At 44.8% G+C, this 13,132-nt stretch overlaps 2 protein-coding genes across 2 annotated transcripts in view; both read left to right on the top strand.

Annotated features, from left to right (window-relative positions):
* The window catches only part of LOC140208404 (uncharacterized), a 56,606-nt gene that overhangs the window by 34,070 nt on the left and 9,404 nt on the right, over nucleotides 1–13,132 (top strand). The window lies entirely within an intron of this gene.
* On the top strand, nucleotides 2,332–4,220 carry LOC140208402 (uncharacterized). Its single transcript, XM_072277069.1, has one exon. The coding sequence runs from the start codon at nucleotides 2,581–2,583 to the stop codon at nucleotides 3,547–3,549; it is 969 nt and encodes a 322-aa protein (XP_072133170.1). The 5' UTR covers nucleotides 2,332–2,580; the 3' UTR covers nucleotides 3,550–4,220.

The raw sequence follows: 13,132 nt of genomic DNA, 5'->3' as shown, positions 1-13,132 counted from the left end.
ATTGTCGGGGCACAAGCACAGATATTTAAGTCATCCTTAGTGACAGGTGAGGTACTGGCAGATTGGAGGACAGCCAATGTTGTTCCACTGTTCAAGAAGGGCTCTAAAAATAAACTAAGAAATTGTACATTGGTGACATCAGTAGTGGGAAAGTTATTGGAACGTGTGTGCAGGAACCAGATATATACTGTAAGTACTTGGATAGATGTGGATTGTTTAAGGATAGACAGCATGGCTTTGTGCACGGTAGGTCATATCTAACCAATCTTGTAGAGTCTCTCGAGGAAGTTATCAGGAAAGTGGATGAAGGCAAGGCAGTGGATGTTGTCTACATGGACTTTAGCAAGGCACTTGACAAAGTTTGATATGGGAGGTTGGTCAAGAAGGTTCAGTCACTCAGCATTCAAGAGGAGATAGTAAATTGAATGAGACACTGTCTTTGGGAGAAGCCAGTGTGTGGTAGCAGATGGTTGCCTCTCTGACTGGAGGCCTGTGACTAGTGGTGTGCCACAGGGATCAGTGCTGGATCTGTTGTTGTTTTTCATCTATATCAGTAATCTGGATGATAGTGTGGTTAACTGGATCAGCAAATTTCTGTACGACACCAAGGTTGGTGGTGTAGTGGTCAGCGAGGAAAGATATCATGACGTGCAGTGCGATCTGGACCAGCTGAGAAAATGGTTTGAGAAATGGAAAATGGAACATAATGCAGACAAGTGTGAGGTGTTGCACTTTGGTAGGACCTATCAAGGTAGGTCTTTCACAGTGACTGGTAGGGCTCTGAGGAGTGTTGTAGAAGAAAGGGATCTGGGGATACAAGTCCTTAATTCACTGATATTAGGGGAGTCCAGAACCAGAGGCCACAATTTGAGAATAAAGGGTAGGCCACTTAAAATGGAGTTGAGGAAAAACTTTTTCACCCAGAGGGTTGTGGGTCAGTGAAATGCTCTGCCTCGAGGCCAATTCTCTGGATGCTTTCAAGAAAGAGTTAGATAGAGCTCTTAATGATAGCGGAGTCAAGGGATATGGGGAGAAGGCAGGAACGGGGTACTGATTGTGGATGATCAGCCATGATCACAGTGAATGGCAGTGCTGGCTCGAAGAGCCGAATGGCCTACTCCTGCACCTATTGTCTATTGAAAATGGTGTCATAGATGGGATCGAAAGAAAGATTTTGGCCCATTGGCCTTCATGAACCAAAGTACTGACAACAATAGATGAACGTTATGTTGACTTGTAGAAGACAGTTGTGAGGCCTACTTTGGAGTATTGTGTACAGTTTTGGTCACCTACCTACAAGAAAGTTGTAAAAGAGGTTGAAAGAGTTCAGAGAAAATTCACAAGGATGTTGCCAGGTCTGGAGGACTTGGGTTGTTAGGAAAGATTGAACAGGTCAGGAATTTATTCCTTGGAATGTAGAAGACTGAGGGGCGATTTGTTTGTGATAGAGGGGCATAGACAGGGTAAAAGCAAGCTGACTTACTCCACTGGGATTGGGTGGGACGACAACCAGAGGCCATGGGTTAAGGGTGAAAGGTGAAACGTTAAGGGGAACATGAGGGGAAATTTCTTCACACAGACGGTCATCCGGGTGTGGAATGAGCAGTCAGCCCAAGTGGTGCAAGCAAGCTCAATTTCAACATTTAAGAGGTTTGCTTAGGTACCTGGATGGTAGGGGTACAGGAGTGGGCAGTTTAGATAGTTCAGCACAAACAAAAGGGCCTGTTTCTGTGTTGTCCTTTTCTGTGACTGTGACAAGAACCTGAAATAATACAAAAATTCCCTCTAAGTCCTTTTCACAGCTGTGTGGACCAACCATTCATCTCAGCAGGAATTTTTTATATGGCATTAAAACTTAAAATTGTGGCACTTTAAGTTAATAATACATAAAAGAAAATCCTCGCTGCACGTCAAGAAAGACTATTTGTGTGAAAGTGTTTCAGATATGATGGGGTCAGGCACCCATGCTGCTCAGCAGGAGCAGGGAATAATACCAATGGAGAGAGTCAAACTGAGCCAAGACACAAATTGGAGATGGCAGAAATGCTGCATTCTTACAGACACAGGAAGAGCATCAGGAAATTGATGGCCATTCCAGATACCAGCACTGTGCCCAGTTAGAAGATGATTTATCTCTCCAACTTGGGTTGAACCTCACTGTAACAGTGTGATACCAGATCAAACCTTGGCAACTCAAGTAATATCATCTGAAATGTTGTCCTACACCCACTGATGGATTTTATAAATCTTTTTACAGGTTAAAAATAAGAAGGAATTTGTCTCCAGGAATCTCAAACACAACACGCCAGTTTTGCTGTCTCTGTCTAGATATTTAAGAAGTGGAGCAAGGGATTCAATCGACCATCCTTCCTGCTCAGACTGTGGGGAGGGATTCACTCGGTCATCTCAATTGAAGGTACATCAGCAAGTTCACACTGGGCAAGGTCATTCAACTATTCAGTGTGTGAGAAAGGATTCTGTCGGTCTTCCCACCTGTGGACACACCAGTCAGTTCACTCTGGGCAGAGGTTGGTTATCTGCTGAATTTGTGGGGAAGGATTTACTCAGTCATCTGAACAAATGGCACACCAGCAAGTTCACACCAGGGAGCGGCCGTTCACCTGTTCAGTCTGTGGGAAAGGATTCACTTGGTCATCTCACCTACTGACACACCAGCGAGTTCACACTGGGAAGAAGCCATTCACCTGCTCAGAATGTGGGAAGAGATTCACTTGGTCATCCGACCTACAGAGACACCATCGAGTTCACACTGGGGAGAAGCCGTTCGCTTGCTCAGTCTGTGGGAAGAGATTCACTGAGTCATCCAACCTAATGGTACATCAGCGAGTTCACACTGGAGAGAAGCCATTCACCTGCTCAGTCTGTGGGAAGGGATTCACTCAGTCATCCAACCTACGGAGTCATCAGCGAGTTCACACTGGGGAGAAGCCGTTCACCTGCTCAGTCTGTGGGAAGGGATTCACTGAGTCATCCACCCTGCAGAGTCATCAGCGAGTTCACACTGGGGAGAAGCCGTTCACCTGCTCAGAATGTGGGAAAAGATTCACTCAGTCTTCCCAACTACTAGCACACCAGTCAGTTCACACTGGGGAGTGGCCATTCACCTGTTCAGTCTGTGAGAAGAGATTCACTTACTCTTCCACCCTACAGAGACACCAGCGAGTCCACACTGGAGAGAAGCCGTTCGCCTGCTTGGAATGTGGGAAGAGATTCACTGAGTCATCTCACCTACAGAGTCATCAGCGAGTTCACACTGGGGAGCAGCTATTCAGCTGCTCAGTCTGTGAGAAGAGATTCACTTGGTCATCCGACCTACAGATTCATCAGCGAGTTCACACTGGGGAGAAGCCATTCACCTGCTCAGAATGTGGGAACAGATTCGCTCGATCATCCACCCTACAGAGACATCAGCGAGTTCACACTGGGGAAAAGCCATTCACCTGCTCAGTCTGTGGGAAGAGATTCACTCAGTCATCCACCCTACTGAGACATCAGCGAGTTCACACTGGGGAGTGGCCATTGTTATAAATCCCTAGATTTTGTTTGCTGTGGACTGTCATTTTGAGAGAGATTAAGAATGGAAATCAGTCTGACTTGCATCTTGTTTACATTGCTCGCAGCTTGATTAGTTTTAACCACGGACACAGACACTCAGAGTCAGACGGAGATGAAGGAGGAAAAATGGAAGTATCGGAACAAGGGACCAGTGGCCAAGGGTCATTGTTTAGAACTTTCCTATGCCCACAAGGGTGGGTTAATTATTGATTCAGCATACGTTGAATGTGTGGTTGTCACCTCGTTTGATCCATAGGAGTGGATCGGATTTGGGGTATCCTGTGAAGACCACTTATGTGTTAACCCTTGCCTGGGTGTGGTGTGGAAATTCACTTGAAGACGATACCCCCTGTGAAAAGTCACTTTTGGTGATAATTTGTATGTGGATTTGGAACGATGACAGATAAAATCTACAGTGACTGTTCTCTCGTTTTACCACCATGGATGTTGTGGAAGTCAACATTATTGCCTTCTCTCTACATTTACCCTGGATTACAAATATCTCTCTCTTCTCAACTATTCTGTGGTTGAACTGAACTTTCATAGTTTACCATCTCAAGACTCCAAGCCTTGTTTCCCCTGAGCTCAATAGTTTGGGAGTTATATTTACCCACATATATACACATAACACTGTTAACTTTTGTTTATCTTGCTTAAGTTACTATATTGTTAGTAGGTACTAATAAAGATAGTGGATGTAACATCAAAAACAGACTCTAGGTGTAGTCTATTGCTGCTGACTCATTTCTAAAGTGTTACGGGGACAAAATTGGGACCTGCATCCGATATAGGAAAAGATTTGGAGGCATATTGATTAATTATCGATTTCATTGGAGAAATCCCTTTTGATTTATTTGTGTGTGGAAAATCAGCAGCAATGGATGTTGATAGATTTCTGGAAGCGCCAACCTCTGAGGCACTAAAGGACACCAGAAGGATTGAGTTGTTGAGTATTGTTAAATGGTTAAAACTTGCTAAGGTGAAATCGACAATGAGGAGGTCACAGATGCAGAGGATAATAGCTGAACATTATGTATCTGAGGGTGTGTTTAAAGTGGAGGAGTTGGAGGTGTTTCCTGAAAGTAAACCTAGTGAGCTTGGCCTCCCGTACAAGTTAGAAAAATTGAAGATGGAGGCTGTGGAAAGGCAGAGGCAGGTTGAGGCTAGAGAGGCAGGAAAACAGAGAGAAGAGGCAGAAAAACAGGGAGGAAGCAGAAAGACAGTGGCTGTTCGAGCTGGAAAAGATAGAGAGATTGCAGCAAAGGGTTATAACGTTAGACTCTGGTGATAAGTTTGAGAGCAGTCAGGAAGTTAAATTGGTACCTCCATTTGATGATGCAGAGGTTGATAAATACTTTCAGCATTTTGATAAGGTTGCTCAGAGTTTAAAGTGCCCAAAAGAGGGTTGGCCACAAAGTGTAATTAAGGGGAAGGCTCAGCAAGCCTATTCTGCTTTGACAGTTGTTGAAGCAGTTGATTATGACATAGTGAAACAGGCTGTGCCCAAGGCTTACGAGTTGGTACCAGAAGCATACAGGCAAAAGTTTAGAAATTTGAGGAAAGCTGTGAACCAGACTTATATGGAATTTGCTTATGAGAAGTTTGTGTGTTTTGACCACTGGTGCACATATAAAAATGTAAATGATGATTTTAACAGCTTGAAAGAGTTGGTTTTAATTGAAGAATTCAAAATGTGCATCCCTGATGACATAAAGATGTACTTAGATGAAAAGGATGCTGCTGCTTTGCAGGAGTCTGCTAGATTAGCAGATGAGTTTGCTTTAACCCACAAGGTTATGTTTACCCCGAGTAAGAGTTTCCAGAAGAGTAGCAGGGATAACCAGGGTAAACCAGAAATTAAAACTGGGACTAGTGACAAGAGTAAGGATGAAGGGAAGCAGTTGAAGGAGAAATATTCTGGTCTCTCTTGTTACTATTGTAAGAAAGCTGGTCATATGATGGCTAATTGTTGTGTCCTGAAGAAGAAAAAGGAAAAGGAGGCAGTCCCAAATACCTCTGATCTGTATGTTGAAGCACCTATAAACCCACAGGGTTCTGAACATTCTGTTGCGGCTCAGTTAAGGACTGAGAGGTCTGACCGAGTTAAGGGATTCGATCATTTTATGTCAAATGGGTTTGTATTAGTAATGGAAGGGTCAACCCCGGTATCAGTGAAAATTCTTCGAGATACTGGGGCTTCTCAGTCACTTATATTAGACAGCGTTCTAAAGTTTGGTGATGAGACTGAGATAGGTGAGGTAAATCTTATTAAAGGCATTGGGGGCAGCATTGTATCTGTGCCATTGTACAAGGTAACTTTACAGTCAGGGTTTGTTTCAGGACCTGTTAGGATCGGATTATGCTCCAGTTTACCTGTGGAAGATGTTACTTTGCTGTTAGGGAATGACCTGGCAGATGGTAAAGTTGTTCCTGCAGTGCAGTTGACAACTAAACCAACCACTGACGACCCACAGATGGATTTTAACATTTATCCTTCCTGTGCAGTAACTCGAAGTACAGCTAAAAATTCTCCCGATGCAGACGGTTCTGTGCAGCACGATTCTGATACCCAAGATAGCCAAAGTTGGGATTCAGGTTATGATGACTTGTCAGGGACTTTTTTGCCTTCATTGTTCCAACAGGATTCAGGTAGTAAGTCTGATGAGAAAGATTTATCCCTGTCTAGGAAGGAGTTTATAGCAGAACAGAACCGAGACCCTGAGATTGAAGCTTCATAAGAAACATCTCTCTCAGATGATGAGATTAAGAAAATGTCAGTAGGGTATTATCTCAAGGATGGAGTGTTAATGGGGAAGTGGAGGCCACCTGCTATACCTGCGAGTGAGGAATGGGCAGTTGTTCACCAAGTTGTAGTTCCTAAATTTCATAGGACAGAAATTTTAACGATTTGGCTCATTGTCTCCAATCACAGTTGTTGCGGTCTGCATCGCCGCGACGTGTGAGTTACTTTTTAGAGGAGATGCACGTCACCCTACAGCGTGGGTACGGCGTAGGGTACGTGATGCCTATGGCGTACACTTGACGCACAAGTATAAATGAGGCTTAAGAGAGTCGGTACAGGAATCACTGGGCTTTAGTCCATTTGAACTTGTATTTGGTCATAGAGTGAGGGGATCTTTGACCTTGTTAAAGGAACAGTGGATTGATGGGGATGTACATGTTAACTTGTTAGACTATGTTTTGAAGTTCAAAAATAAACTACACCAAGCCTGTCGTCTAGCGAGACAAAACATAAAGATTTCTCAAAACAAAATGAAGTGTTGGTTTGATAAGCAGACCAAAACAAAAGAAAATACTAGGTGGGGGATAATGTGTTGCCTTATCTCCAATGTTGACGAATCCACTTCAGGTGAAATTCAATGGACTGTATGAAATAGTCTCTCAAATTAATGATGTGAATTATGTTATTAAAACACACCACCGACGTAAACTAACACAGGTGGTACACATCAATATGACAAAGCCTTATTCTGACAAGCAGGCACCATCGGTGAGTGTTGTCAAACATATCAATCTGACAACCCTGAGAATGAAACAATTGACTCGTCTGAGACTTTTCACAAGCCAAACATGGTCCCAGTTAGGCTAATGAACTCGGTTGTTCTCAAAAACATTGACAACAAGTTGGCTCATCTGCAGCCAAAGCAACAACAACAGCTGAAGTTTAAAGATTTATTTCCCGATGTTCCCAGGCAAACCAGGGTCGCAGTACATGACGTAGATATTGGTCAAGCCAAACCGATTAAACAACACCCATATCGCATGAACGTAGAGAAATGGAAATTGGCTGAGCAGGAAATTGAATATATGCTGAAAATGGTATTATTAGGCCTTCAACATCAGATTGGAACTCATCCTGTGTTATTGTGCCCAAACTTGATGGTAGTGTTAGATTTTGCACTGATTATAGGAAGGTAAATGCAGTAACAAAAACAAATGCCTATCCTATCCCTAGGGTGGATGATTGCATCAATAAGGTTGGAAAAGGTAATTTCTTACAAAGATTGATCTGTTGAAAGGGTATTGGTGTGTTCCATTGACGGACTGAGGTAGAGAAATTTCTGCATTTGTGACACCTTCTGGGTTGTATGAATACAATGTTTCACCATTTGGAATGAAATATGCTCCAGGAACATTCCAGAGAATGATTGATCCTGTAATTTGAGGGTTAGGACACACAGATGCCTATATTGATGACTTAGTCACAGGGAGTGACACTTGGGAAGAGCATATGTCTGTAGTGGAAGAGCTGTTTGACAGGCTCTCCAGGGCCAACCTTACAGCTGACTGAGCTAAGAGTGAACTTGGCCACGCCACTGTGATCTGTCTTGGCTGTGTTGTAGGTCAAGGCAAGTTGGCTCCTGTGCAGGCAAAATCCAGGCAATTTCTGAAGTTCCTATTGCGACTGTGTGACGAAGGCCGGTCACTGATTACAGATGTTTCATGGCACACTCGGTAAAACACTCAAAGGGTCATCCACACACGTTATTTCCCTCTGTTATTGTGGTGAGTGCACGCGTCACAATAAATCAACAGTCACAATTTTACACTCATCCCCAGCAGTAACAGGCATGGAAAAAAGAAACACACTATGTCACAGTTTTATTATCTCAGGTCAATTTATTCATATTCATCTTTCCAGTAAGTGTTTTGCCGAAGTGTCATGGTAATCTGACGTCTCTCTCCTCCACAGTCACTGGGTCTGAAACAGAGCTGCTGCATGGAGCTGTCTTATATAGAGGCAGCAGCAACCTGCACAGGTGTGCCGATGGTGGAGGATACCATCTTTACCTGGGACAAGGGTTATGTTACCTAATTACTCATGGGGTTTATTTAAGTTATTTAACCGGGAAATGGTGAATCCTATGATGAAGTATATGTGTTTATTGTGAGAACTGGTGGTAGAGTTTCAGATTGCCTGAAATGGAAGATAATTGAGTTAATTAGCTTTTGGTTTGTCTAGGGGGATCAGCTTAGCGCTTTGGGTTCTTTTTTTGTTTAATTTGAGGGTGGCTGTTAACCAGACAGGTGACAACTGCAAGCTGTGTATATATATATATATATATATATATATATATATATATATTGCATTTTTAAAAAAATTTCTTGTTTTGATGTGGACATCCAAGTTTTGATTTTCCACTATTTTTGTAAATAAAAGCACCTGAAACCATTTTTGCAACTCAAGCCATCTTGTTATTTTTCTTAGACAGTTGACCCACAGTTTTTGTGACAGACTGGTAAGAAGGCTCTTGGAAGTTTTCTGGGAATGGTTGGATATTATCGTAAGTTCTGGAAGAACTTTGCTGATATCGCTCTTCCTCTGACTAATCTCCTGAAGAAGGGTGAAAAGTTTGTTTGGACCGAGCCTTGTCAGGAAGCATTTGATCGATTGAAAGTTATTATTTGGGATTAGGCCAATCAATGTAGTGTCGTCAGCAAATTTAATTAACAGATTGGAGCTGTGGGTGGTGACACAAGTCATGGGTGCACAGAGAGTAAAGGAGGGGGCCAAGGAGACAACCGTGTGGGGCATGTGTGCTGAGGGTAAGAGAGACAGAGGTGAGGGAGCCCACTCTTACCACCTGCCGGTGATCTGACAGGAAGTCCAGGATCCAGCTGCACAAGGCAGGGAGAAGGCCGAGGTCTCTGAGCTTCTTGTCTAAAGCTCTGCCCATGACTGCAAGGAACTGCAGAGAACTTTGGTCTCATCTGGGAACATCATAGAAACAAGCCTCCCCTCTATGGACTCTTCCTACACTTCTCCTGCATTGGAAAAGCAGGCCATGTACTCAAAGATGCCGCAAACCCAATCCCCCATCGCGGAAGAGATACAAAAGCCTTAAAACGCGTACCACCAGGCTCATGGACGGCTTCCTGTTTGCAATTGTAAGCCAAATTAATGGTCTCCGGTCCAATAAAATAGACTCGACCTCACAATGTAACTCGACGTGACCCTGCACCATATGTCTATCTGCACTGCACTTTCTCTGCAGCCACAATGCTTTGTTACAGTTATTGTTTTGTCGTATATCAGCTCAATGTACTGTTGTAATGTATCGATCTGTGTGGATGGTAGGTCAGGCAAGATTTTCACTGTAGCTCAATACGTGATAAGAATAAACAAATTCCCCATTTTAGTTTTGTGGAAATATTAGACAGACTGAGCTTCTGCTTTGGAAGCACAGAGGGAAACTTAACACAACTGAGGAACACAAATAAATAGAAAAGGCTTCAATCTCACATTACGATCTGCAGTAACTGGGATCAGGTGACCGGTGGTGGGTCTCCCAGACCAATTATCAGAATCAGGTTTAATAGCACTGGCAGATGTCATGTAATTTGTTGTCTCTGCGGCAGCAATAGAACCTAATTCGTAACAATAGATTTTAAAAATTGATTTAAAATAAGAATATACATATTAAATAGTTAAATTATATAAGTAGTACAAAACAAAAAATTTAAAAATGTAATACTGTAAACTATTTTAATTGTGTGGAACTATTTGACTCAATGGGTTGTTGCTTTGGAAATTCTGGAGTGAAGCTGAACTAAACTGTACTAAAGTATAACTAAACTTATGAAAAGCTCAGATAAATACAAAAGGCTAAGTTCTCACATAAATGGGTCATATAGCCAGAAACATTGGCTGCTCTTCAGCAGGTAAAAACAGTGGAATGAGGCCTAATCCCAGGCCTCAGCCCAGTGGTTATGGTTTGAGGCCGAGGACGAGGTGAGAGAAAGCATTTGGCACGGACTAGAAGGGCCAAGATGGCCTGTTTCTGTGCTGTAATTGTTATGTGGTTATATGGAAACATGCTGAAAATATTGCAGAATAAATCATTGTCCACCCACAACGAGAGGACGTGATAGATCCGGATCTCACTGCCTTGTCTGAACGGGCGAAAGATGAAGCTACACGTACACTCCAGCAGTGACTGGCAGATGCTGCAGATTTGTGGAAAAACGTGAACAGGAAACAGGATCAGGTGACGGGTGGAGGGTCTCCCATCTGATCCGGTGACTCTGCTCTTCGCCCCTCACACGCTGCCCGACCCATCCGCCGAATTTCCCACATTATTCCATATTTACACCAGATACATTTTTACTTCTTCCCTCCATATCTTCCCTGTCCCTTTCCCTCCACCCCAAGGTCACAGAGTCACAGGCTCGATTCCCATCCTGGTCCAACACACAATTCAGACCCAAACCGGAAATGTGCAGGTTTTATTTAAATCTGTCCATGTTTATAAACACTAATTTCTATTCACATTCCTCCAGCCTCACTGGACAGGAACACTGAAACATCAAGTGAGAAACAGAAGGAGGTGGCCATTCAGCCCCTCTAACCATCAACAGAATGGTGGCAGCTCTCTCATCTCAGCCACATGTTTCTGCCCGATCCTCATTTCATCGATCCCTCCGGTCTCCACACATCTGCTGGCCTCTGTTTTATGTGAGGACGATCACTGAGTCTTCATCGGCCTCTGTGGTGGGGATTTACAGACATTCACGACCCTCGGAGTGGAGACATTTCCCCTCATCTCAGTCCCGGACAGTCTACCCCCTTTTTCAGAGACTGGGATCCCTGGTTCAGCCAGTAATGATGTTGTGCATTTCAATGTGTTCACCTCTCAGTCCTCGATTCTCTAAATGAAAGGGTTATCACATTTGATCTTTCTTCATATGATGACCCCACCACTCCAGGGATCAGTCTGGTGAATCTTCATTGCACTCTCCATAACAAATACTCTCTAATCTCTTTGTTAATCCTCTATGGAATTAATTTCCATCTTCTGCAGCCCCGTGTTGCCCCAACCACTCACCTCCCACCCCCGTCACTATTTCCACCTTCCCACCTCCCCCTCACCTGGATCCACCTCTCACTCCCCAGCTCTTGCCCCATCCCCACCCCTCACCTCTTTTCTCGGACTATTTCCCGTCCACTCTCAGTCCAGAGGGAGGGTCTCGGCCCGAAATGTTGACGGTCCATTTCCCTCCACAGATGCTGCCCGACCCACTGAGTTCCTCCGGCAGTTTGTTCTTTGGTCTGTGTGACCCGTGTTAGTGTGGGGAGCGGGATTTTACACCATATTCCCGGTACAGTCTCAACAAAACACAAATAATTGTCACTTTGCCCGGACCATTGGCCCCGCTCGCAGGGCAACAGTCTGCCGGTGTTTGCCCCCCAATGTGGTGAATCGCCACCACCGTGGGCTCAGACATTTCCACAGATGAGCCCCTCCTGTCCCCACCGGGACAAACATCCTGTCCGCCCCCTCTCTCACCGTCTTCATCCTCTCCCTCCCCGGGGAACCGGCATCAAACCGACGGGCCGAGCGGTCTCCTCCTACCTCTCAGTGACACATCAGACTCCGGCCGCAGGAGACGCTTCACAAACGCCCCAACTTCCCTCGGAGGGAAATGGAAATAAATCAGAAAGCGGACATTTACTTTGACGGTTGTCCCGCCGTGACGGAAAGTTCGGGAGACGGTGTCAGCGGGGGTAACGCCCTCTCGGCTGGTCCACCTTCGCTATTGGTTGGAAGCAGTGATTGACATCGCTTCGTACCAATGGGAATAGCGCCGCGCGTGACTCCCCTGTTGACAGCGGTGGGGGAGGGGCTGGTCACGTGATTAGTAGCCCAGCCGTTAAACCGACCAAGCTCGAGCTCACCAGCGCGCGGGGCACAAAAGGCCCCGGATGATCGGTTGAGGTGAGAAGGGGTCTCCGGGTTGGGGGTCTCACCGGGCGGCGTTTCCAACACCGACTTCGGGTAGTTGCTGTGACTCCGGACTCCGTGACCCGCAATCCCGGGACAGTCCTGCTCTCTTCCCTCTCTCTCAGCCCCACCATCCGTACACGGGCCCCGGGGAGCTTCCGGCTGATGAGGGAATGGGAACCGATGGGTCTCTCAGACAGAGCTGAGCTCCAGCTGTCTAAATGCAAGGATCGGGAACTCGGAGAAAGGGAACAAAATCTTTTACATCAGCTGTTGTGAAAATCACCTTTGTTCTGCCTCCAGTCACAAACCAGAGAAAATCTGCAGATGCTGGAAATCCGAGCAACACACACAAATTGCTGGAGGAACTCAGCATTAGTACTCTTTTCCATAGATGCTGCCTGGCCTGCTGAGTTCCTCCAGCATTTTGTGTCTGTTGCTTGTTCCACCCCCTCTTGTTCTGGACTTTCTACCCGTGAGAACATGTTTTGTCCCACTCTCTCTGGGTACATAATGATATCAAACACCTTTGCCCTGGGCAACAAGTAGCTTTCACATCACAAATGTGCCAGACTCCAATGAGACAGACTACTGCCCTTCCCTTCATATTCATTGGCATTGCCATCACTGAGTTCACCACCGTCAGTCACCTGGGGGAGGGTTCAGGGGAAATATTTGTGTACAATACAGAAACTGGTGTTACCTGTGTGTATTGTGGTGATGCAAAAGTTGCTGGAGAATTTGAAAGTGGGAAGAAGTGGAGTGATAGTTTGAAATCTGACTTTTTAAAGCGTCATTTAGCAAGCAAATCA

This window comes from Mobula birostris, chromosome 13 (assembly GCF_030028105.1).
Source record: "Mobula birostris isolate sMobBir1 chromosome 13, sMobBir1.hap1, whole genome shotgun sequence".
Classification (NCBI taxonomy): Eukaryota; Metazoa; Chordata; class Chondrichthyes; order Myliobatiformes; family Myliobatidae; genus Mobula; species Mobula birostris.
Note: the sequence above shows the minus strand (reverse complement) of the source record. Positions and strands in the feature narration are given on the sequence as shown.